The following is a 22,267-nucleotide window of genomic DNA, read 5'->3' on the forward strand; positions in this document are numbered from 1 at the left end:
CCATGTAAGCACAGCCCCGCAGCCCTAGACACAGAAACTTCCATAAAGCCCAGGGCAACTGCAAAATGCAATTCATGGCTTCCAGTGGTTTGCAGTCTACTGTCACACACAGGAACCTAGACCCTATCCTGGACCTGCGTAGGGGCCATAGCTCCCTATATATATGCCCCACCTCTAACTTTCTCTTCCTTCCTGTTTCTATCCTTTGCCAACTCCTTTCTTCAGGAAGATTTTGTCAGTATCAGAAAGTCAAAGTAACATCCTAAGGGAAAATACTATTCCAGCTAGAGCATGTTGTATTTCCCTCTGCTGAAAGCCTCTTACCTCACCCAGGCCCCTCAAAGCTTCTGAAGCCCAACCAAACCAATCGGCTGTACTAATTTAGTGGTGCTTCTGCTACTGTCCCCCACCCGCTCATACGACACCTATTTGAGAGCACTCTTCTGTACACTAACTTCTTTGGCTTGACTGTAAAGCCCTCTCCTATCATTGGTCCCTACCTGGAAAAACTCTGAACCTTGGACTTTACCCCCTCCCCGTCTCCATCCTTTGAGAACTGAGATCCAGACATTTAAATTCCTCATTAACCATGCCCACAAATGTTAAGATTGTACACCAAACCAAAAAGTAAAACTCAGTTTCTCTCAATAAGTTCAGTATCTAAAGCTACAAAAAGAGACTTTCTAGAAAGCCATAATGTCATGAGGGTCTTCGTGAGGCAGTAAAAAAAAAAAAGAGAGAAAGAATGGAAAGAAAGGGAGGGAGGGAAGAAGGAAGGAAGGAAGAAATTCAGTAAGAATCCTTTTTTTTTTTTTTGCCCCGTTCATTATAAATGGCCCCTATTTGTTTTTGTTTTTTTAACATCTTTATTGGAGCATCATTGCTTTACAATGGTGTGTTAGTTTCTGCTTTATAACAAAGTGAATCAGCTATACATATACATATATCCCCATGTCTCCTCCCTCTTGCGTCTCCCTCCCACCCTCCCTATCCCACTCCTCTAGGTGGACACAAAGCACCGAGCTGATCTCCCTGTGCTATGCGGCTGCTTCCCACTGTCATACAGAGTGCAGTAAGTCAGAAAGGGAAAAAAAAATACCATATGCTAATACATATATATGGAATCTAAAAAAAAAAAAAGGTTCTGAAGAACCTAGGGACAGGACAGGAATAAAGACGCAGACGTAGAGAATGGACTTAAGGACATGGGGAGGGGGAAGGGTAAGCTGGGACGAAGTGAGATAGTGGCATGGACGTATATACACTACCATTCATCTGTTTTTAATAGCCCTTTCTGTCCTGTCTTCTATCCTTATAAATCCTGGTTCTTTATTACACTGGAGAGAGGATTAACAACCACCATATTGCTGGACCATGTAAAAGAGGGCAGTTAGTGACAACAGTTCTCTTTCAAAAGACATGTCACCCACGTTATATCTAAATCAGTGCAGTTAGGAGACAAGTCATAAAGTCATTTTATTGAGTTTTCTCAATAATATCACCACCCAACAGAGAAAAGAATATCAGGAATTGTCACTGCTTAGAAAATTCAACAAAGCATATGTAGAAATATGCTAGTAAGTATCTTTACCTTAAATTAGATGTCAGTTTTCTTACTGTTTCCTTGACAGATGTGCTTTGAGAAGATGTTGTCAGTGAAGAAGCAACTTTACAACCACCCCTCACAGACACGCTGGCTTCGTATCCAGAACTTGAATTTAAATCTTCCACTGGCCTACTGGGCAAAAACAAGCCAAGGTTTATAGTTTATAAGTAGAAATCACATTAGATACTAATAAATTCAGAAATATTAATACACAACAAATGAGATGTTAATATGCAAAAACTGAAAGCTAGGACATAGATGTAATGCTGAAAACTGTCATTTATGTAGTTATATAAAATCAATTCTCAGGTATAAGAATTACTATTTATTCCTGACAAATCTTGTTTCAAGGTTTTTGGGTAGCCCCAATTAAATAGAATTGGCAGTAATTTATTCTTAATAACAGTAGTCATATACCATTTGTCTCTTATTTGCTGAAAGAGGCTTTTAAACCGAAGTTCTACTTTAGCCTGGGGGAAGGTAAGTACAGAAGGTAGGTCCAGAAATAAAGCAAAGTCAGCTGAAAGAAATATGTAGTCAAGATCTGGTGGAAGGAGAGCATTCCAGGTGAAGTGTAATGATCCTGGGGGAGAAACAAGGTAGGGCTGTTGAGAGACACACGAGAAGGCCAGGGCTGCAGGGGGGGAGTGCACAGGAAGAAGAGGCAGAGAGAGGAGGTGAGAGGCACTGGCCATGGGGAGGGGACTGGAGTTTATTTTAAGCAGAGCAGGTGCTACCATTGGAGGGTTTCTTCCATGGGAGTGAGGTGAGCTGATTGATACGTTTTAAAAAGATAACTGGCTGCAGCGTGGAGAAGAGCTCACAATGAGGATGCAAAAAGTAGTGTGTAGTGTGTTAATGAGCCCCAAGGCTTTCAGTACCGGGGGAACAAAAAAGCTCAGGAGGGCTGGGGGACACGCAATACGGGAGGCGAAGCTGGGTAGGCAGGTGGGGGCCAGATCACGTAGGGTCTTATTTGTCAAGTGAAAAGGAGATTTTAGTAATCCCTTCATGCTAACTTCCATGAATTAAGACCGCAACTCTAGAGAGTTTCCTATGTTTACAATGTATGGACCTTTTTTAAAAAATTGGATAATAGCTTATATCAAATGGAACATGTTTCTACTGTCAACAGTTCTTTGTCAGTAATTATACTGCCTAACTTCAGCTGATACTTTATATAAGATTAAGAACACTGTGTTATAACTAATGCTTAATTGTCTGTTAAAGAACACTCACACAATGTCTGAAGCCTATTAATTATAACCTCTTTTATGCTGAAATTTTATTAAAGAAGTCCTTAAATTTAAATTTTCTTTTTTTTTTTTTTTTACCATTTTTGGGATGCTGGAAATTCGTGCTGGGGTGGGAGGTGGAGGGTAAAATGCACTACACCAGAGCACAGGGATCCCTCCCTGAACCTTTGTTTCTTCTTCTGCCAAATAATAATAGTGCCTGCCTCACAGAGCTGTGCTGAGGATTACATAATACATACACAGAATTTAGCTCAATGCCTACTAACAGTAAGTGCTCAGCAGACAGTACCTAGTTATCAATGTTATTATAATCATCTCCATTATTACTACCACTACTAATGAATTTGATAAGATTCTCCCATTAAGATTGTTTTAATTGGATAATAGTTCTAACATTCATATTGTAGTTATGACTCAAAGATTATTTTTAAAAAACACAAGTTCATAAAAGCCTAAAAGTAATATATGAAATAATACACACACAGGCAAAAAAACATGTTTTAGTTTTTGGATGGATTTTAAATTTCAACTCAAATTTTAATAAATAACTTTAGGTTAAAGCATCGTCCATAAAATGACCTAACAACAGCACTGGGGGGAAAATTACATCATTTATTCAATCAACAAATATTATAGAATGCCAACTCTGAGGCAGGTGCTATTCTGGACACTAAGGACACAGCGGTGAGTAAGATAGCCCCTGCTCTTGTGGAGTGAGGTAGTTTCAAGTGAAAATACAGAAAATAAGAAAGCTAGAATGTAAAGTGTTAAAAGAAATAGATAATTGAATAAGATACTTTAAAATAATAATAAAGGCTCTGAAAGAAATACAGTGGGATGATACAATTTGATGGTGTGCGTTATCAGAAGCGGGGTGGGCTATTTTAGATGGAGTGTTCGGGGAAGATCTGTCAGAGGCCAGAGTTACAAAGAAGAAAAGATATGAGCCCTGTCCTTCATGAAGCTCACATGCAGAAGGAAGACAGATACTCAGACGACAATTCCACCTGACGTGAGGAGTTGTTCACACTGTGTGTCAGAACGTGGTTGGTATTTAACAAATAATTACTGCGGTTGAATGAACTATGATGCAATCTGATCCCCGCAGTGGCGGCTCTGTGAACACCTGAGTCTGCCCAGGAGAATCGGGGCCCCCAAAGGAGAGAACACTTGAACTGGGACGTGAATGAAAGGGTAACAGACCAGTACACAAGAGGGCATTCAAACCCAGGAAGTGGTGTGGAAAAAGAGGTGGAATTTTGTGATATAACAGAACGGGAAGCAATTTTGAAAGTCTGGGAAGCAAAGTGGGAGCTAACCTGGGAGTCATGAGCACAGGGGGCTCGTGCCATGCTCAGGAGTTTCCGCCTTGTCTTAAAAGTGGTGGGGCTATGAAAGGCTTCTGAGTGGAAGAGTGGAGGGATGGGATTTGAGGGTTAGAGTGACTACTCAGTCAGCAAGTGCAGGACAATAACAGCTCCTCTTAGGTTTGGTTTGGTTTGGTTTTTCTTGTACTTAACTCAGTGTGCCCCTCTGCAAAAAGAACACAGGATTCTTCCCAGCAACACTGGGTCCAAATGCTTGGAAAGCAGCTTAGACAAATTTGGAGCAGCGTGAGGATAAGAATCTGTTTCCTTGAAAACATTTTTTTTTTTCATTCTATTGGATAACCAAAATATTCAGCTTCTATTTAAAAGTGACAAGAGTCTTATGTCAAGAAAATTCTAGCATACGATGATTATTGCACATATGTATGGCAATAAGATAATGAGCCACACAAAAAAAATCAGCTCATGATTTCACAGTCATACGTCTATGTGACATTTTTAGTTCTTTGACTATGTTACAATAATTTGAATTGGTTGCTTTCTGTGAGCGGGAAGTTAAGCCTGTTCTGTTTCATAATTCCCAAATCCTCACAAAAGAAAATGAAAAAGTTTGGGAAAATGGTAAGAAATCTAGTGTATTCTATTCTTTCCTGTCTCCTTTGTAAAATCTGGTTCCACTCTTCATTGCCTTTGCTTGTTGCTATTATTTTCTTTCTTCTTGTATTTAAACATTGATAATTACTTTTCAACAGTATAATTGTACTCCCTTGGAATTTGTATAATTGCAGTACACTCACCTTTCCCAGTTAGGTGATGAAGGGTTTCTCTTTATTTCTGCAGTATCACTGCACAACTCCTGTTTTTCTTCGAAAGAACATAGACAAAATGAAGAAAGTCAATCACATTTTGGCGATTACACAATGAAGTGAACTGAAAGAAGTGTTAGCAGTTCATTAACAACTTGTATATAATTTGGCTTTGTATTCAAACACTCTTTTGTAAAACTGCACCAATATGTTCTTAAGGTAATTTATAATAACCTCTTAATAAAGAATCCAAGAGCCTCTGTAGCTTGTTTTTTATAATTTCTTTTTAATGATGCTTATTTTTTGCTATTGCTGTGCACGGGATGACTAATGGGAACTGTCCAGTGTCCCTTCTCTCAGCAGCCCCTACCCAGACAACCACTTGTCTTCCACCAGTATCTTACTCTCTTCCATTTTGAGTTCAGGTTCAAAGACATCCTGACAGATCCCAATCAGAAATGTGCCTCTAGGAGAGAGCAGAACTTTAAAGCAGAAAGCGACCTACAGTCATCGAGTTCATCTCACTCAGGGAACTTCAGAATCCGAGGTTCAGAGAGGTTAGTGATTTGTTTACAGTCCCTAGAAGAGCAGAAATGCTTTGATCCCCTCGGATTGGTTTCAAGAGTGTCTTGGGGAGCGTGTTAAGGAATAGGTCAATGTGTTCTTCTTCCAGCTAATATCTCTAGAATTCTTTTTGATAACTGTGATCTTGTCCCACCAAGTAAACCCTTGCCAATAAGTTTAGGGCCACTGAAGGCCAAGGGGAACAGGACAGCAACAAGGAAAGTTTTGGATGGTGAGTAAATGGCTGAGGACCTGCCTGACTCCTCTAAGGAAACATAAAAGAGAATAGACAGGTTTTCCAAGCACACTGCAGGCACAGTTGGTTTTGCTCATGATCTGCATGCAAAGTAAAATTTCTTAACCCATTAGCCAACTAATTCATAACTACAGTCACTTGAAAATATTTCACAATTCGTTCCTTCCAAATCCAGGATGACTATTTGAAATTAAATATTAATTTTAGGATCAAAATTGTATTAACAATTTTTTCATTACAATTTGGAAATCCAACAGGCACATACTTGAAAGCATGTTAATAGTTTGAAACTTCTATAAAAGACTGGCTTTAAAATTAAGAGACCCTTACAAAAGAAATCTTGATTGTGGAATAGCTAACTATCCTAGTTATGATGAAAGAGAAAAAGTGTGATTTCTTATGGACCTCACTAATGGGTTCAAATATAAAGATGTGAATGAATGACTGATTAGGTTACCTAAGCAATGAAGTATAAAAGAAGGGAGAGCTTACAACCAAGAGTGAACACGAAATGATGGCATGGATTGACACAAAAACAACTGGAAATTATGGAGTCAAAATGAACTGAGACCTGTTTAGGAGACTAAGAAAGGCTTTAAAACTTATTTCAAAATAAGAAGATGACAATGAAAAGAATGGTCCTGCTGCTTAGGCCCAATGGTATAATTTTACAATAAAGGAGACAATGGTATAATAATAATATAACACATAATAAAAGAATTCTACTAATAATAATGAATGGACACTAAGAAAATAAAATTTTCTGAGTCTAGCTTGTTTCCAGCTTCTCTAAGCAGGGAAATTGTCTTTAGATTGAATATTATCAGATGGCAACTTTATGCTTAAAAGAAGCTCAAGTCTCTCACCTAAGACAAATTACATCCCACGGACATGAAGGAACTAATAAATGCGTTTGTTGAACTATTCTTAGTGATCTCAGAGGAATCGTGCAAAATAGGGAAAGAACTAAAATGACTGAAAACAGAGGAATGTCATCGTAATATTCAAAAATACTTTCTGAAAATTATAGGCCTGATATCAGTCGTCAGCAAATTTCTAAGTAGAATTCAATGAGGGGGTGACAGATGTCCACTGTTGGAATTTCAGGCAGTGAGTAGTACTGGGGGAAGTGCGCTCAGGCAGGAAGTGTCCCCCTGCCCCTCCAAAATGTGTGAGGTTGGCAGCTCACTCTCTACCCACCTCTCCTCCCACTATTGGAAAAACAGATTTAATTTTTTAAAATCCGAACTGCTACCAAACTTCTGATCTATATCCTACATAAGATATGTCGCATAAGTCATACTGAAAAAGACTCAAGATGTCACAGCTAACAGATGTAAACTGAATTCTTTTTTTACCTTTATTCATAAGAGAAACTTCCTTTTCTTCTTGTCTCAGTGAAACATCAGGGTCACTTTTATCTAAAACCTGAAAAACAAGCTCCGTATTTAAAGCTGTACAAAAACAAAGGACATATAGTAAGGTGCAGAACTGACCTTGAACATCAATGCCCATATCAGAGAGAGACCATAAGGTTGCCAGGACAGTTTAGGAACATGTTCTGAAGGGAGACAAACATACGTGTTGTCAAAAATTATACTGGAATGCAGCTCAAGGATGGTTGCATTATAATTGTCATGTTTATGTCTATCATTTCTTTAGTGGGATTTTTACATTTCTACCAATATTTGCATAGAAAACTTACATTTTGGGAATGCGCTTCTTTAGATCAGAGAGACAGAGAGAGAGAGAGAGAGAGAGAGAGAGAGAGACAGAGAGAGACAGAGACAGATGGAGTTTGTTTATGCCACCCAAGAAAACAGATCCAGAAGCTCCTTTCACGTATTTTTAAGTGTCTGAGAAGGTGGGACAAAGGCAGTAAAAAAAAGGAATCTGAAGAAGACGGGGGTAAAGCAAAAGCTCTGTCTGCTCCTTGATCTGAAGACCCCTGAACACGTGCTGAGACACACTGGGCTCCTGACTCCATCACCTGGTGTGAGGTGTACAGCTCTCAGTTTTCTGGAGCTTACCCATTGTGTGTATCCTTCGCCTTTCAATGCCCCCTCTAAACTGCTAAACAAACGTGGGATGGGGAGGCTATCAACCTTCCTTTTCTCCCCTCCCAGGAAACAAAGGCATATATTTTACACGGCATTCTGGAAACTGTGCTCTGTCAGGAAGCAGGTTAAATGGACACACATGTAACCTAGCAACGAAAGAACTGAGAGGCCGTCCATCACCGTCATTTTCTATTTTATCCAAATTAAGAGAAAGCAAGCCTTGTAGGTAGGGGGAAATAAAAAAAACTGATTCTAAGTTACTTTGGTCCATTTCAAAATATTTTTATTCTTTTTTTTTTTTTTGCGGTACGCGGGCCTCTCACTGTTGTGGCCTCTCCCGTTGCGCAGCACAGGCTCCGGACGCACAGGCTCAATGGCCATGGTTCACGGGCCCAGCCACTCCGCGGCATGTGGGATCCTCCCGGACCGGGGCACGAACCCGTGTCCCCTGCATCGGCAGGTGGACTCTCAACCACTGCGCCACCAGGGAAGCCCTTTTATTCTTATACTGTAAATAAATTCATGCCCCAGGAAGTAAATAAAATGCATATATATATTTTTTAACATCTTTATTGGTGTATAATTGCTTTACAATGTTGTGTTAGTTTCTGCTGTATAACAAAGTGAATCAGCTATATGTATACATATATCCCCATATCCCCTCCCTCTTGTGTTTCCCTCCCACCCTTCCTATCCCGCCCCACTAGGTGGTCACAAGGCACCAAGCTGATCTCCCTGTGCGATGCAGCTACTTCCCACTAGCTATCCATCTTACATTTGGTAGTGTATACATGTTAATGCTACTCTCTCACTTCGTCCCAGCTTACCTCCCCCTCCCTGTGTCCGCAAGTCGCAGGACAGAAATGCATATATTTTTAAAGTTCATTTTGCAAAATGACTTTAAAATGGTATCTTATTTATTTCTGATGTAACATAAAATCTAAAGTTTTCTCCTGATGTGTTGATATGTAAGGAAAAGCTCCATACTTTGTGTCTTCCCTTTGAAGGGAATATTTTTTGACCAGTTTATAGGCAGCATAGACTATTTCCTACCACAGTTAACAGCAACCACAAGATAAGCTCATGAGAAGAACTACTTAACGCCTTTAGTAATAACCACTTTGTAATAATCTATGATGATCCTACTCAGGATGTGTTCATTTTCTTTGGTAACTTCTCCTTATGATGGAAATCAGACAAGATAAAAGTATCCAAGCTTAACAAAAATGACAGCACTCCCAGCAGGGAACTCCTGGTGGCGGTATTATTAACACAGCCTCTTGAAATTATTTTTGCATTTTATTGTTTGGTTCTCTGCTTTGAGCTCTGCCGTGTGAGGGCTGTTTCCATGAGGGTCAGATATGGTCCCCTCACCCCAAAAGTGTTACTTACACGAGGCTTTACCGTCTCTATTGCAGGAGAGATTTCCTTCTTTTCTTTTCCTTTCTTTTATTTCCTTTATTCTTTGGCATAGTAATGTTTAAAATATTTTGGATAAACAATTCACAGCCTACAGTATTTCCTTTTAAATGACACTGTGTAAATATCTGAGTTCATAGGATGCCGCCTTTTTTTTACAATGTACTTGCGGCTTTGAAGGTCTGGATTTTTTCAAGCTGAGACAAGAAAACATGCAGTTGTCTTTTCAATGACACTATTTGTGTATTTTGATACTTGTGAAGCTCTTTCACATATATGACTTCATTTCAGTATAGAAATGCTCTCCAGCCACTTAGGCTTAACTGTGTCTCATACTCTGCAGTTTGAGGATATTGCTTTCCTAAGACTTTACTTCGGTCATGGAATAGATAATACTTCCCACACAGTAAATGAGATTACAGTTAAGTCTTAACAAGGGGTTTTAGATACCTTAATTAAAATTATGTTAACAATGAGTAGAGTGGGATTTGTCAATTCTCCAAGGCATGCAAAGGATCAGCATAATACCACATGCTCAATTTTGCGAAGTATCTATTTAAGAGGATAAATAAATCATAAATAAGTTAGAGAGAGGAAAAAGAGCATAGCATAGTCAACTGTGTAACACTTTTCTCATTCAACCCGCATTAAGGAAGCTTAAGAACTGGTTGATAACACTTTGTCTGGCTTCTTTCCTTCTGCTTCTTTGCCCCTCCACACCGACCCCAAACATTTTATCAAGGACCCATAAAGGCTACCAGTTCTTGCCCTCCTGCCAAGTTCAAAGGCCCTTCCTGTTTTCACTCTTCCATGGTTAACATTATGTTCTAGGCGCCTCCCTTTTGTTCATTAATTTATTCAGTAAAACTGAGTTCCCAGTTTGAGTCAGACACTGTTATGATGAAGACTATGGAGCTTATTTTCTAGTGAGGGAGAAAGATATTAAATAAATAAAAAGATGGATGTGTAATAATATAAGTTCTCTGAAGAAAAATATCACAGGTAAGAGAAGGAGAATGACCTGGGTTACCCAACTGCCTCTCTGGGGTCACTGTAATCATCTACACCCTCCTTTCTCCAGGTCTTCGAGTTGCTGTTGATTGGTTTATTCCCCTCAACTTTTTTCTAGTCTTTCCTCAAGCATCTCCCCTCAACTGGGCCTTGCTTGTCCCCTCTATATAAAATTGCTCTCACTCTCACCACACCCACACTGACACTTCCTGTCCCCTTAACTCTGCTCTATTTCTCTCCTTAGCGCTTACGATTGCCTACCATGCAACATATTTTCCTTATTTATCTTGTCTATTGTCTGATTTCCCCACTAGAATGGAAGCACCATGAAGACAGGGAGTAGTGCCTAATGTTTTCCTGCTGTATCCCCAATGTCTAGGACAGTAACTGATGCTCCATACACTCACAGAATAAAAGAAAGTTGAAACGCAAGTCAAGAAAATCCACGTATGTTGCTGGGGGTAGGAAGTAGTGGAGTCCAGGCATTATGAACAACAAAGGAAGAGGCTGTGAAGGAAAAATAAGCTTAGGGTGCTGGAGGCCAAGGAAGGTGAGGGTGACTACAGCGGAGTGAGAGAAGGAATGAATTATAGGCAGTGAGGACAGCAAGGAAGTCAGGCCAGGTCATGTAGGGCCTTGGAGGGCACCATACTTCATTCTAAGTGTGAGCAGAAGCCATTGGAGGGTTCACCTCTTACACTGTTGGTGGGAATGTAAATTGTCACAGCCACTATGGAGAACAGTATGGAGGTTCCTCAAAACTCTAAAAATAGAGTTGCCATATGCTCCATGAATCTCACTCCTGGGCATATATCCAGACGAAACTATTATTCGAAAAGATACATGCACCCCTATGTTCATAGCAGCACTATTCACAACAGCCAAGACATGGAAACAACCTAAATGCCGATCGACAGAGGAATGGATAAAGAAGATGTGGTACATATATACAATGGAATATTACTCAGCCATCAAAAAGAATAAAATAATGCCATTTGCAGCAACATGGATGGACCTAGAGATTATCATACTAAGTGAAGTAAGTCAGAAAGAGAAATACAAATACCATATGATATCACTTATATGTGGGATCTAAAATATGATAAAAATCAACATATCTATGAAACAAAAACAGACTAACAGACATACAGAACAGACTTGTGGTTGCCAAGGGGGAGAGGAGGGAAGGAAAGGGAATTTGGGATGAGCAGATGCAAACTAGTATATACAGGATGGATAAACAACAAGAGCCTATTGTATAGCACAGGGGACTATATTCAATACCCTGTGACAAACCATAATGGAAAAGAATATGAAAAAGAATACATGGGGGGCTTCCCTGGTGGTGCAGTGGTTAAGAATCTGCCTGCCAATGCAGGGGACACAGCTTTGAGCCCTGGTTCAGGAAGGTCCCACATGCCACGGAGCAACTAAGCCCGTGTGCCACAACTACTGAACCTGCACTCTAGAGCCCGCGAGCCACAACTACTGAGTCCGCGAGCCACAACTACTGAAGCCCACGTGCCTAGAGCCCGTGCACCACATAAAGGAGTAGCCCCCGCTTGCCACAACTAGAGAAAGCCTGCACACAGCAACGAAGACCCAACACATCTAAAAATAAATAAATTAAATAAATAAATTAAAAAACGAAGAATATATGTATATATGTATAACTAAGTCACTTTGCTGTACCAAAGAAATTAATACAACATTGTAACTCAATTATACTTCAATAAAATTTTAAAAAAAGAAGCCAGTGGAGGGTTCTAAGTAGGAGAATAGCATAATCTGACTTATATTTTGGATGGAATACTCAGATTTTTAGACTGTGGAGGCCAAAAGCAGTGGAATCATTTATAGGGCTACTGCTATAATCCTGGTAAGAAATGTTAGTGAATTGGCCAGGTGGGTAGCTGTGGAGGGGGTAGAACAGAGTATGTGTTTGAAGGCTGATTCAGCAAGATTGGCTGATGGGTTTAGTGCAGGGTGTGAAAGGAGAGAAATTCAGGTGTCGGCCTGAGCAACTGTGAGTGATGGTATTATTTACTGAGATGGGGAAGCATGAAGAAGTCCCTTGGAATTCTTTCCTCTCTTGATTTTGATAACCTTCTGTGTCCCAACTCTTCCTGGGTAATTATTATTTTTCCCTCAAAGAAAATTTTTCCTCAAAGAAAATTTCAGGGGGTTAAATTATCACCCTTACGCAAACAATGGCTTCCCAGCATCATCAACCCTAACTTCTCATCTGTGCCCCAGTTATTTCCAACTGACTTCAGGACACTTACCCTTGAATGTCTTGCTGAACTTCAAATCCTCAGTCTCACCTTTGCCCACTTAGATTCCTCTGGTCAAGTCCTCTTTCTATTTATAATAACATTTTCATTCCAGATTGTGCCATCTCAAAACTGCTGTGACTGTTTAGTCTACCATATGCCTCTCCAAGTTGTGCTATTTTCCTTCAAGATGTTTCACTTTTCCTTGTCTTCTTGTACTACAATCTCCAGGCAGCAGCAACCTACTTGGTTTTTTGGTCTTTAGTTTCTCCTCTTTCCAGTACTGCTTCATTATCACAACATTTTCATAACACAAAGAATTAATTCTTTGGACAAAATCTCCATGATTAAACGTTCCTTCTCAAAACTTGCCTACAGGTCCTGACCACTTTCTCCCTCAAGTACAAACCCTTTTCTGGTATTCAAAACTCTTCTCAATGTGATTCTAAGATATCTGGAAATATTAATAAACACTCTCTATAATAACCAAAAAGTTCTCTTCAGAATTCCCTGTAACCACTAGGTAGACTTCTGCCTCCATACCTTTGCCCACATAGTTCTCTCTACCTGAAATACATTCTTTCCTCCTTTTCTTATGTCTTTCCCACTTTTTAAGACAAGTATAAGTCATACTCTATTTTATTTACTCTAGCACATGCTGATTTCTTCCTTTCTCTGAAAAAGTATTAACAGTAAATTACAAAGAGTTTTAATTATTTTTAATAGCCAACCCTCATATCTACGGGATCCAGATAAGACTGGGATCCTGTAGTAGCCCTGATTCTTGCCATGACACTTCAAAACAGAATTCAACACTTGGGTCCACCTCCCAAAAAGAAATCCAACTGTACAAAGCATTAATAAATATACAGATTTTACTGAAAATTGTGTTGAGAAATGGAGGAAATAGTTACACAAGGCAAAAATCAGCTTAAAATTACCATGAAGCAGGTCTACTTTACTTCGTCAATTGTTAGCCTACTCATCTCTCTCTACAAACCTTCCCCTCCAGACTCTCCGATTCTGCAGCACCAGTGTTTTTCTGCTTGTGTGATTACATCCTTTCTCCTTCCTCCCACTCCTTCCCACAAACACAGGGTCACTCTCTAGCTCTACCTTTTCTTCCACAAAGCAATGTCACTCTCCCAATTTTCATTCTTTACTCCCATCTCCTGGCCTACCCAAAGCTGAATTTTCCTTCTTTGGAATTACAAAGGTGTGTTTTAAAATGTTTTTTTCTGGGGACTTCCCTGGTGGGTCCAGTGATTAAGACTTCACCTTCCAATGCAGGGGGTGTGGGCTCGATCCCTGGTCTGGGAGCTAAGATCCCACATGCCTCGTGGCCAAAAAAACAAAACATAAAACAGAAGCAATGTGGTAACAAATTCAATAAAGACTTTTAAAAAATGATTCACGTCAAAAAAAATCTTTAAAAAACTGTTTCTTGTAACACAAGGAATTATTTTCATTCTGTCACAAATCATCCCATTAATTCTCATAATAACCTTGAGAGTCAGTAATATTATTATTCCCCTTCTATAGAAAAGAAAACAGAAGACCGTAAGTTGATACAACTGACATGTGGCATGCAGGTCTGAATGTGAACCTGGGTCAATCTGTCAGAGTTCAGAGCCTGTCTGCTTTCCATAAAATAATGCTAACTCATGGTTTTGTAGAATTGTCTTCCAATTTTTCTGCTCCTTTAGAGAAGAGATCATGGTGGTTTTTTTTTTTTTTTTTTTTTTTTTGGTGTCCTTCAAAATCTCTAACATAGTCCTGTTCAGTAAATGTGTCTTGAATGGGTGCATGGTTCCTGATAGTTCACACACTAGCACTTGAATATTTAGATTCATTATAAATTGCCCAGGAGATTTTCCTTTCATAAGTCAGGGGATGTATCACATATTGTCTTTGTGTCTGTAAGTCTGTTGGTGAGTTGATGGATGATGCTATGGAGGGTGAGTATAGACAATTCTTCCTCCAAAGCCCTTGGGGCAGCTCTGGTTTATAGCTCATAAGGGGGCGGCTCTGTCTGTGAACGTTCTGATGCTGTTAGCAACAATCACAGGACTGTGAAAGTTCTGATACTGTTAGCAACAATCACGGGACTATACAGGTTCATACAGAGGCAATGGTAACATCATCACCCAGGAAAACTGACTAATAAATGTCTTGCTTTTGAAATTAAGGCAACTTTAATCATCAGAAATCATGTTATTGCAATATCAATGCAGTTTCCCATAAAAAAAAATTTCTGTTAGAGGAGTCAGAAAAATTTGCCCATTTAGGGTGGATGCAGCTGATTTAGGTACTGACTATGCAGGTTATTTGCTTTTCTTCTTTCTTCACCTCTTTTGGGTTACTGAGTCACCTTTTCACTTTCATTGTTATATAGTAGTGATGCCAAAACAGGGTACTTACTGTTGTTTTTTGTTTGTCTGTTTGTTTGTTTGGGGGTTTGGGGTTTTGTTTTTTTTTGGCTACTACAGAACATAAACCTAGACATTGGAAACTCATCAACTCTTCCAGACATTCCTCAGCTTTTGTAACATACCACAGAGGCCCCATCAATGACCCCAGGGATTCAGAGTGGGTTGATGCCTTTCCTGAGCTGGCATCACCTTCTTTTGAAAGATGCCCTAAAGAGCTAACCAGATGTAGTTGGTAAAGGATTATTAGCTCATGCCAAAACAGGAAGATGGTTCCATCCATTCATTCCTTTATTCATCAATCTTTCTTCAGCCCCAGAAAGTATCACACTCTGGACTATATGCTGGAGGTTACACCTTTCAGAGTAAACCCCAGAGACTCCATTGCCAAACTCTTAAAATACATCTGTCAGTGGTGATCTGGCCGTTGAGTTTTTTAAATGTCTGCAGATTGGGAAAATGAAATGAATCCATCTGCCAGTCTGCTCCTGAGGCCAGGTGAGAGGCAAAAAGACCTAAATGACCACAGAGGACAAAAGAGCCAAAGCCAGTCCAACCAAAAAGGTAGTATGGTTCCTGGTTATTAAACAGGCAGGCCCAACCTGACTTAAAATAACCACACCCATAGATGTTCTTTCACTGCCTTAGCAACTGATATTCAGAGCAGAAACTGAAAGACAGTTATTATAAAATATGGAAGAACAACAAATACTAGCATAGGAAAAAGGTAAATGTTCCTTCATATGAGAGTCAGAAAATCTGCGTAACGTCAACTTGGAGTACATGCTCCACCAAGATGAACAAAAGCATGCCCATGTGTAAGAAAAAGTTAGTGCTTCCGGGCTTCCCTGGTGGCACAGTGGTTGAGAGTCCGCCTGCCGATGCAGGGGACACGGGTTCGTGCCCCGGTCCGGGAGGATCCCACATGCCGCGGAGCGGCTGGGCCCGTGAGCCATGGCTGCTGCGCCTGCGCGTCCGGAGACTGTGCTCCGCAACGGGAGAGGCCACAACAGTGAGAGGCCCGCGTACCGCAAAAAAAAAAAAAAAAAAAAAAAAAAAAAAAAAAGTTAGTGCTTCCATCAGTCTGACTTAACATCTCAGAATATTTTTCCTGCTCAATTTCTCTAACTTACTGTTGGCATTGGTAATTTTATTCCCCTGGTGTTCCTGCATTTTGAAGCATTCTCCCAATTGATCATCTGCTCGCCTGACCATCTGCTGTGGTTTGGCAACCTAATTTTCCCAGTCACCTTTCAGAATAGATCCTCTAGGATGTCTATTCTGTATAGTCATTTCTTACATCTCAACTGGTGACATAACTTGAGACTGCTTACCTCTTTGACAAGATGCTTGGGAATCTAGTCCCATTGCTTCATTTTTATTTTTATTGCTTCTATTAAGCATGGTACAGTGACAGCTGATCAGATTGCATTACTCTGAGGGGCACTGGGGTCCTACAGAGCTCACATGTCAAATTTTTGCCTGGAGTAAAGTTGAAGTGCCAATTTATCACATAGCAGTGCACAAGGAGTTTTTAATTGAACTTAGAAAAACCCTTAATTACAACAGTACCACAGGGCATTGCTCCAGTAAAGCAGAGCTGTAGCAAGCTTCACTTAGATGTTGATTCCCCTGACATCTGTAAGGGGTGAAGAAAAGAATTTCTACTTCCTCCCCATCTGGGGTTAACTGGGACATATTTGAACTTTACACATGGGTTTGTAAATGCTTGAGATAGAAACAGTTCAGAACATCCAGTATTCATTAAAAGAGAGGGCAGGGTATGTGTTTTGAGCTGGAAGATGGGAAATAATAGGATTTTCTGGAGGCCAAGGGTCAGGAAACACCAGCTCATGGGAGGGGTTGGTGCTATAGTTATGACCGCAGCCATATTACTAGACTCATAATCTTGGGCAAGGAGAAGACGTTCCTTCCCAGGAATCATCCCTGAGATGATGATCCTGATGGTGCCTATGTGATTCTAGGTTGACTGGAAAGAAAAGAGTCAGATATTGAGCACAAAAGAACATTACTGTGTAGGTCAGATTTGGAGTGAATAAGGTCAGAAATGGGCTAACGGGAAGTTAGCTTGATCTGGGCAAGGAGTGGATGATGGCTTGATTTTTTTTTAAACGAATTCAAGACTCTTGGCTGGAGAATGCCCATCTATGAAACTTTGGAAACCTATCTAAGCCAAAATATTCAAATCCTCACCCCTGAGAAAAGTGTATTTGTGCACTCCAACCCACCTGTATGCAATGGGCTGAACTGATATGGGAGTCAGCCCATGCAGATGGGCAATAAAGGGAGAAGTCATAATGAGGAGTGGTTAAGAAAGTGGGAGCTGAGGTTGAACAGCTAGGGTTTAAGGTGACCAGTTCCTGACTGTGACCCTGAGCGAGTTTATTTTCTTCCTCTGTAAAATGGGGATGAAAAGAGAATGTACCCCTCAGGTTATTAAAAGGATTAGATGAGATGATACATGTGAAGAATAGCAGCTGAATTTCATCGCAGCCACATTGAAAAAGGAAAGGCTAACTCCACTAAAACACACATGCACACACACACAGAGTAGAATTTCAGAAAAATACAATTTTGCAGGAGCTGAGATAATAAATCGGGATCACACTAGTTGTCCTGAAATGGGGGACGGAATGGTAGCTGTGCTAACAAGATTGTGTAAAATAATGAAAGAAGTTTGCTGCAGCGCAGACTGATGGCTCCACACATAATGGCCCCAAGGTCCAATCAAGCAGCTATCTAGGGCATTATGAAGAGGATTAAGAGGTCCTTAAAAAAAAAACTCCTCATTATTTTCATGACAGTTTTTTAATCTCTAAAAAAATGTCTGGAGTTTTAACTGAATCCCAGCTGGAAACTGCCACAGCCACAAACGACATATGCAAGCAAGCTCTTACCAAGAGCACTCTCACTGCATGGACTTTGAAAACAAATGGCCCACCCTGGCTGAAAGGCCAAGCACAAAGTAATATCGAAAAGGAAAAAAATGCCACAGAAGTGACACCCACAAACTATGTGATCAGAAGCAACTGGAGAGACCCTGGGAGGGCTCACGCCAAGGAGTACTTCCCAGAAATTCTGCTGCCAGTGTCCTCATGGTGACACACAGCCATACCCCGTCTCGGCAGGAGACCCTCCAACACTAACAGTACACGCTCTTGGTGCTCCAGCCAGGCGTCAGGGCTGTGCCACTGAGGTGGGAGAGCCAACTTCAGGACACTGGTCCACAAGAGACCTCCCAGCTCCACGTAATATCAAACGGAGAAAACTCCCGGAGATCTCCATCTCAACACCAAGACCCAGCTTCACTCAACGACCAGCAAGCTACAGTGCTGGACTCCCTATGCCAAACAACTAGCAAGACAGGAACACAGCCCCATCCATTAGCAGAGAGGCTGCCTAAAATCATAATAAGGCCACAGACACCCGAAAACACACCACCAGACGTGGACCTGCCCACCAGAAAGACAAGATCCAGCCTCATTCACCAGAACACAGGCACGAGTCCCCTCCACCAAGAAGCCTACACAACCCACTGAACCAACCTTAGCCACTGGGGACAGACACCAAAAACAACGGGAACTACGAACCTGCAGCCTACTAAAAGGAGACCCCAAACACAGTAAGATAAGCAAAATGAGAGGACAGAAAAACACACAGCAGATGCAGGAGCAAGATAAAAACCCACCAGACCTAACAAATGAAGAGGAAAAAGGCAGTCTACCTGAAAAAGAATTCAGAATAATGATAGTAAAGATGATCCAAAATCTTGGAAATAGAATAGACAAAATGCAAGAAACATTTACCAAGGACCTAGACGAACTAAAGAGGAAACAAGCAATGAGGAACAACACAATAAATGAAATTAAAAATACTCTAGATGGGATCAATAGCAGAATAACTGAGGCAGAAGAACGGATAAATGACCTGGAAGATAATATAGTGGAAATAACTACTGCAGAGCAGAATAAAGAAAAAAGAATGAAAAGAACTGAGGACAGTCTCAGAGACCTCTGGGACAACAGTAAATGCACCAACATTCGAATTACAGGGGTCCCAGAAGAAGAAGAGAAAAAGAAAGGGACTGAGAAAATATTTGAAGAGATTATAGTTGAAAACTTCCCTAATATGGGAAAGGAAATAGTTAATCAAGTCCAGGAAGCACAGAGAGTCCCATACAGGATAAATCCAAGGAGAAACACGCCAAGACATATATTAATCAAACTATCAAAAATTAAATACAAACAAAACTTATTAAAAGCAGCAAGGGAAAAGCAACAAATAACACACAAAGGAATCCCCATAAGGCTAACAGCTAATCTTTCAGCAGAAACTCTGCAAGCCAGAAGGGAGTGGCAGGACATATTTAAAGGGATGAAGGAGAAAAACCTACAACCAAGATTACTCTACCCAGCAAGGATCTCATTCAGATTTGATGGAGAAATTAAAACCTCTACAGACAAGCAAAAGCTGAGAGAGTTCAGCACCACCAAACCAGCTTTACAACAAATGGTAAAGGAACTTCTCTAGGCAAAAAACACAAGAGAAGGAAAAGACCTACAATAACAAATCCAAAACAATTAAGAAAATGGGAATAGGAACATACATATGGATAATTACCTTAAATGTAAATGGATTAAATGTCCCCACCAAAAGACACAGACTGGCTGAATGGATACAAAAAGAAGACCTGTATATAGGTTGTCTACATCAGACCCACTTCAGACCTCGGGACACATACAGACTGAAAGTGAGGACATGGAAAAAGATATTCCATGCAAATGAAAATCAAAAGAAAGCTGGAGTAGCAATTCTCATATCAGACAAAATAGACTTTAAAATGAAGACTATTACAAGAGACAAAGAAGAACACTACATAATGATCAAGGGATCAATCCAAGAAGAAAATATAACAATTGTAAATATTTATGCACCCACCCAACACAGGAGCACCTCAATACATAAGGCAAATACTAACAGCCATAAAAGGGGAAATTGACAGTAACACATTCATCGTAGGAGACTTTAACACCCCACTTTCACCAATGGACAGGTCATCCAAAATGAAAATAAATAAGGAAACACAAGCTTTAAATGATACATTAAACAAGATGGACTTAATTGATATTTATAGGACATTCCATCCAAAAATAACAGAATACACATTTTTCTCAAGTGCTCATGGAATATTCTCCAGGATAGATCATATCTTGGGTCACAAATCTAGCGTTGGTAAATTTAAGAAAACTGAAATCGCATCAAGTACCTTTTCCAACAACAACGCTATGAGACTAGATACCAATTACAGGAAAAGATCTGTAAAAAATACAAACACATGGAGGCTAAACAATACACTACTTAATAATGAAGTGATCACTGAAGAAATCAAAGAGGAAATCAAAAAATACCTAGAAACAAATGACAATGGAGACATGATGACCCAAAACCTATGGGATGCAGCAAAAGCAGTTCTAAGAGGGAAGTTTATAGCAATACAATCCTACCTTAAGAAACAGGAAACATCTCGAATAAATGACCTAACCTTGCACCTAAAGCAATTAGAGAAAGAAGAACAAAAAAATGCCAAAGTTAGCAGAAGGAAAGAAATCATAAAGATCAGATCAGAAATAAATGAAAAAGAAATGAAGAAAATGATAGCAAAGATCAATAAAACAAAAAGCTGGTTCTTTGAGAAGATAAACAAAATTGATAAACCATTAGCCAGACTAATCAAGAAAAAAAGGGAGAAGATTCAAATCAATAGAGTTAGAAATGAAAAAGGAGAAGTAGGGCTTCCCTGGTGGCGCAGTGGTTGAGAGTCCGCCTGCTGATGCAGGGGACACGGGTTCATGTCCCGGTCTGGGAGGATCCCACATGCCGCAGAGCGTCTAGGCCCGTGAGCCATGGCTGCTGAGCCTGCACGTCCGGAGCCGGTGCTCCGCAATGGGAGAGGCCACAGCAGTGAGAGGCCCGCATACCGCAAAAAAAAAAAAATGGAGAAGGGACAACTGACACTGCAGAAATACAAAGGATCATGAGAGATTACTACAAGCAACTCTATGCCAATAAAATGGACAACCTGGAAGAAATGGACAAATTCTTAGAAATGCACAAGCTGCCGAGACTAAACCAGGAGAAATAGAAAATATGAACAGACCAATCACAAGCACTGAAATTGAAACTGTGATTAAAAATCTTCCAACAAACAAAAGCCCAGGACCAGAGGGCTTCACAGGCGAATTCTATCAAACAATTAGAGAAGAGCTAACACCTATCCTTCTCAAACTCTTCCAAAATATAGCACAGGGAGGAACACTCCCAAACTCATTCTACGAGGCCATCATCACCCTGATACCAAAACCAGACAAAGATGCCACAAAGAAGGAAAACTACAGGCCAATATTACTGATGAACATAGATGCAAAAATCCTCCACAAAATACTAGCAAACAGAATCCAACAACACATTAAAAGGATCATACACCATGATCAAGTGGAGTTTATCCCAGAAATGCAAGGATTCTTCAATATACGCAAATCAATCAACGTGATACACCATACTAACAAATTGAAGGAGAAAAACCATATGATCATCTCAATAGATGCAGAGAAAGCTTTCGACAAAATTCGACACCCATTTATGATAAAAAGCTGCAGAAAGTAGGCATACAGGGAACTTTCCTCAACATGATAAAGGCCATATATGACAAACCCACAGCCAACGTCATCCTCAATGGTGAAATACTGAAACCATTTCCACTAAGATCAGGAACAAGACAAGGTTGCCCACTCTCACCACTCTTATTCAACATATTTTTGGAAGTTTTAGCCACAGCAATCAGAGAAAAAAAAAGAAATAAAAGGAATCCAAATTGGAAAAGAAGAAGTAAAGCTGTCACGGTTTGCAGATGACATGATACTCTACATAGAGAATCCTAAAGATGCTACCAGAAAACTACTAGAGCTAATCCATGAATTTGGTAAAGTAGCAGGATACAAAATTAATGCACAGAAATCTCTGGCATTCTTATACACTAATGATGAAAAATCTGAAAGTGAAATCAAGAAAACACTCCCATTTACCACTGCAAGAAAAAGAATAAACTATCTAGGAATAAACCTACCTAAGGAGACAGAAGACCTATATGCAGAAAATTATAAGACACTGATGAAAGAAATTAAAAATGATACCAACAGATGGAGAGATATACCATGTTCTTGGATTGGAAGAATCAACAT

General features: G+C 40.0%; 1 protein-coding gene across 1 annotated transcript in view; it reads right to left on the bottom strand.

The window, feature by feature from the left end:
- The window catches only part of MORC1 (MORC family CW-type zinc finger 1), a gene marked incomplete at its 3' end in the record, with an annotated part of 179,341 nt that overhangs the window by 19,030 nt on the left and 138,044 nt on the right, over positions 1-22,267 (bottom strand). The window contains exons 21-23 of the mRNA XM_082839835.1: positions 7,175-7,244; positions 4,988-5,054; positions 1,592-1,738 (exon numbers count right to left, since the gene is read on the bottom strand). Coding sequence (XP_082695961.1) covers positions 1,592-1,738; positions 4,988-5,054; positions 7,175-7,244 — 284 coding nt within the window. The remainder of the gene's footprint in view (positions 1-1,591; positions 1,739-4,987; positions 5,055-7,174; positions 7,245-22,267) is intronic.

This window comes from Leucopleurus acutus (genome assembly GCF_964270905.1).
Source record: "Leucopleurus acutus genome assembly, chromosome: 5".
Classification (NCBI taxonomy): domain Eukaryota; kingdom Metazoa; phylum Chordata; class Mammalia; order Artiodactyla; family Delphinidae; genus Leucopleurus; species Leucopleurus acutus.